Source organism: Limulus polyphemus, unplaced genomic scaffold (assembly GCF_000517525.1).
Source record: "Limulus polyphemus unplaced genomic scaffold, Limulus_polyphemus-2.1.2 Scaffold1911, whole genome shotgun sequence".
Lineage (NCBI taxonomy): Eukaryota > Metazoa > Arthropoda > Merostomata > Xiphosura > Limulidae > Limulus > Limulus polyphemus.
This window is the reverse complement of record NW_013667521.1, coordinates 229,228-233,960: the sequence shown is the minus strand read 5'-3', so window position 1 is coordinate 233,960 and position 4,733 is coordinate 229,228. Positions and strand designations below refer to the sequence as shown.

Genomic DNA, 4,733 nt, shown 5'->3' with positions numbered 1-4,733 from the left:
TTTTAAACTTAAATTGTTTCTAAATTAAGCTATTTTCTGTCATATCACCAACATTTTAAATAAAAAACAAACCTCTTTAATCAATGGAGACTAAGTTAAAAAATCAACAAATATTTTTCCATTTTAATTTATACTTTCAATACACGACTAACAACAATAGTAGGTTATACTTTTGTTGCTAAGCAACATGACATAAAAGCCACTGTTGGAACATAGTGTTACCAAAACGTACTGGCTTTTCTATATATTAGAAGTTGTTAATCTAACTGATTTTTACCAATAATTATTCTATGAATACGCCACGATTTCATTTCAGAATGATTTTAATTTTGATTGGCTCACAAAGGAATTTACAGACGTTTGAATGCCTTGATTGCACTTTTCTGACTCTTTCTTTGTCAAGCTTGATTTTGCAAAATTTATTTATTTCAGTTAACTAGGAAATATGAGGTTAGGGTATACTATGGGGTGGGGGGTAGTAGTTACCCCGTCATTTTTGACGGGATATATGCTAGTTTTACCTTTAAAAACCTATAAAGAATTTGGTACCACATTTTTATTAGATACCAGTAGGACACAATAACACTCATTTTAAACCTTATATTTTCAGTTTATATAGTTAATGGCACATTGTTTAACATAATTTTGAAATTATGTTTCCTTTTGTTCTTATAGTGTGTGCGTGAAATAAAAGGATACGTAGTCATGCCCAAATTTCTTCTTGTTTTTACTTCTAGGTATTCTTCATAATGATGCAGCTTAGACCTAACCAGTTCCTGCACAGTCTGAAGGGCCAATATCATTGCGGGACTTGGATCATTTTCATGAGTGAGTTCCGACTTGAATACGAATTCTTCAAACATTCCGTGCAAACTGCTGCATAGAGCAGACACTGCAGAATCGAGCCTATTGTAACAGGGATAAAAATATTTGTTCAAAACAAATATCGATATTCCGTTATTGCAAAAATACGAACACGCATTTCAGCCGTACACCTGTGTTACGAAAAGCAAAACTTTACAATCACGTAATTACAGATTATCAAATAAATCACCAATTAATAAAATTAATGGTCACTGCTAAAAGAATTCAAATTCTAATTAAAGTATAGCGTATATGACCGTGAGGAATTACAAAACTTGTAGCTGTTAATAACAACACTGATTCACACCGAGTGCTCCACAAATAAATATTTTAGGGCCTACTTGAGTGTGTAGTTATCTTTATACTTTACTATGTTATTATTACCTTCAGTTTGCACTTTTCTAATACAGACTGGATGCATCCAGTAATTTTGAACTATTGTTCGTCGTTTAATAAAAGCAAAACCCTAAAAGTTATATTGTAATTGTGTGGATATTTTGTGAAACAGAGAGGAGGTATGCGAGATTTTTTAAGAAGGACAAGTAGATTTTTCTAACAGTTTTCACAAGTTGCACACCTCTGTATTAGTAATTTATATAATATTAACAATAATAACAGTACTCTCTAGAAATTAAAGATATGTTCAATAAAATAGCTTTATAACTATATAATTAACTTTTCCCACACGGGTGAAATCAGATGTAATAGGACATAAGAATGAAAATAGGGCTATAGAGGTAAATGATACATTGAATACGTGTTAACATAGACATATTTGAATACTCTTAATTTATGTGATTCAGAAGAAAACATCTACAATTTTAAAGTCTTATGTATAAAATTACACGAAATAGCCCATTTCAGGACTACGTTATCGACGTGATGAATAATCTTAAAATTCAAGTTAACTTTTCCAACATTTCAGACCTAGACCTTCAATAGTTTAATGGAACACAATTCTATAAACCCAAACTAGTTTCAACACCTCTTGTCATTAATTGCTGCTCATGCTAACAGAGAAAAATATCTATTTACATTCTTTACGGTTTTTCCCCGATTTTTTTTCTTTAAGCTAATTATCTTTCTTGTATTCACCTTTTTGTTTCCTGGCATTTTCTCCTCACAACTCTCCCCATCTTTCTACAATTCTGAATTTGCTTTTGAACATATTATTACTGCCCCTAATATATGTATATTTATACATGCATTTCTTTCTGTCTTTAATTTATTTTCAAGTGTTTATATCAACTTTTTTTTTTATTCCAACAACATCACATCTACAATAGTTAGTATTATAAATGATTCAATATTGCTACGTGTCTCAAATGGTCAATTTTACTGTTTATATTCCCACTTTTTATTCTGTTAAAGTTTGTATTAATGACTTTTAGTTACAACCTGCTGTAAGATCTGCTTCTGAAACATCATAAAACTTGTTTTTAAGCATATTTTAACACGATGTCAGTTAGGGTATTATTTTTATATACTTTTTTTTTTATATTTGTTTGCTTTTTTTTCATTTTTTTTCCTTTCTAATTATATTACACTATAGTAGTCTGGCTTAGTAATAATATCAACAGCCTTAACATGAATGCAGTGACGGACAACTAAACTAACAATAACAATGTAGCCAAACTAAAAAAAAAATGTAATAAAAGACAGTAGGTAATCAGATTATGTTTACATTTAAGCTAATTAGAAAAAAGTAATCAATCACCACAATTTTACCACTCAAAATTTATTATCTTGTAAATCTTTTAAAGAAAATATGGAAAAATAACAGAATGAAGAAAAAGCATGAATATTTGTTAGCTCTGAGTACTATGTTTCTTTTCATTATGTTAAATAAACATGTTTAACAATATATTAGAAACTTTGTATAAAGACTTTTTTATTTAAAATTAAAATTTACATAAAAAAAACTGCTCATTCTTTTAAAGTACAATAAAAATAACAAAGAAATTATCTTGAAAAAATACTTCAGTTTTTTTTTTTTAATTTACAATGATACTCAAAAAATAATTTATACCTTGCTGGCAACTGTTTTTCCTCCGAGTGATTTATAAAGTTCATCAAGTCATTCTTTTTCACATGTTCCCATCGACTGAGAAAACTACGGACACAATAATCCTGTTCACCTGTCAGCTAAGTAAAAAATGAATAAATTAACATAAACCATAACCTGTTTCCCCTTATACCACAGTTGCAAAATTTATCTAAAGTTTAAGAAGGAAACTTTGACAAGTGTGCACACGGTTTTTCACAACAGTTGGAAAATCAGAATTAGACTTCATACTATTTTCACGGACTGATTGAATGTGCCCATAGGACAAGCACGTGCCATTGTTCACTTACCTTGAATACACTAACCCATAGGACAAGCACGTGCCATTGTTCACTTACCTTGAATACACTAACCCATAGGACAAGCACGTGCCATTGTTCCCTTACCTTGAATACACTAACCCATAGGACAAGCACGTGCCATTGTTCACTTACCTTGAATACACTAATATTACATTATAAAAATATATCAAAGCTATTAATGCATTTATTAAGAACTAATGTTTTAATAGTTGAATAAACCATGATTATTTACACTTCTCAGGATTCTAGAGGATAGTACACATAAAACTGAAGTATAATATTTGTACATGATTATTTACTAAATAATCATGTACAAATATTATACTTCAGTTTTATGTGTACTATCCTCTAGAATCCTGAGAAGTGTAAATAATCATGTACAAATGTACTTTGGTTTTATGTGTACTATCCTCTGGAATCCTGAGAAGTGTAAATAATCATATACAAATATTATACTTCAGTTTTATGTGTACTATCCTCTAGATTCCCAAGAAGTATAAATAATCATGTAAAAATGTACTTTAGTTTTATGTGTACTACCCTCTAGAATCCTGAGAAGTGTAAATAATCATGTACAAATATTATACTTCAGTTTTATGTGTACTGTCCTCTAGAATCCTGAGAAGTGTAGATAATCATGTACAAATATTATATTCAGTTTTATGTGTACTATCCTCTAGAATCCTGAGAAGTCACTTCTCGGGATTCTAGAGGGTAGTAAACATAAAACTAAAGTTGTGTGGATGTACTTACTCTCATCTTTTTGATACTGTCAATAATACGAACAATATTGCTCTCAAGTTTCTCCATTGTAAAACACTGTTTACTCTCCAAAGGTCGATTCTGGAGGTTGTGCAGTGCTATGAGTAACTTCGTTACACCATGCGATATTGTGCTTTTCTTGATCTGTTCAAACATAAACTTCAAAGATTAATATCGTACAAGGATTTCTTCTTTTTAGTAATTAATTAACATTCTTCCTAAACTTATTAATAAAATACAATCAGGTAAAACTATTTTTCAACAGATGCTAAAAAAAAGTGTTGTAATGTTTTAAGGTGTTATGTAAAATTTTGAATTTACTTTTAGATAAACTTTGGTTTTTTAGAGCAAAGCCACATTGAGCTATCTTCTATGTCCGTGTAGGAAACTGAACACTGAATTTTAGCATTGCAAGTCTACAGACTTACCACTGTCCCATCAAGAGACTTTAGAAAAAGAGTGCCATTAAAAAAAACATCAGGTTTCAATAACAATACAACGCTTGTTCATTAGTAGCAGTAACAATAAGACACTTGCTTATTAGTAGCAGTAACAATAAGACACCTGCTCATTAGTAGCAATAACAATATGATACTTGCTTATTAGTATCAATGACAATATGACACCTGCTCATCAGTATCAGTAATAATATGATACTTGTTCATTAGTATCAGTAACAATGTGACACTTGCTCATTAGTATCAGTAACAATGTGACACTTGCTCATTAGTATCAGTAAC

At 30.1% G+C, this 4,733-nt stretch overlaps 1 protein-coding gene across 1 annotated transcript in view; it reads right to left on the bottom strand.

Moving 5' to 3' along the window:
* Positions 1-4,733, bottom strand: part of LOC106465335 (Hermansky-Pudlak syndrome 1 protein homolog) — a gene marked incomplete at its 3' end in the record, with an annotated part of 27,751 nt that overhangs the window by 3,014 nt on the left and 20,004 nt on the right. The window contains exons 11-13 of the mRNA XM_013925550.2: positions 3,985-4,137; positions 2,894-3,009; positions 700-906 (exon numbers count right to left, since the gene is read on the bottom strand). Of these exons, the coding sequence (XP_013781004.2) occupies positions 700-906; positions 2,894-3,009; positions 3,985-4,137 (476 nt within the window). The remainder of the gene's footprint in view (positions 1-699; positions 907-2,893; positions 3,010-3,984; positions 4,138-4,733) is intronic.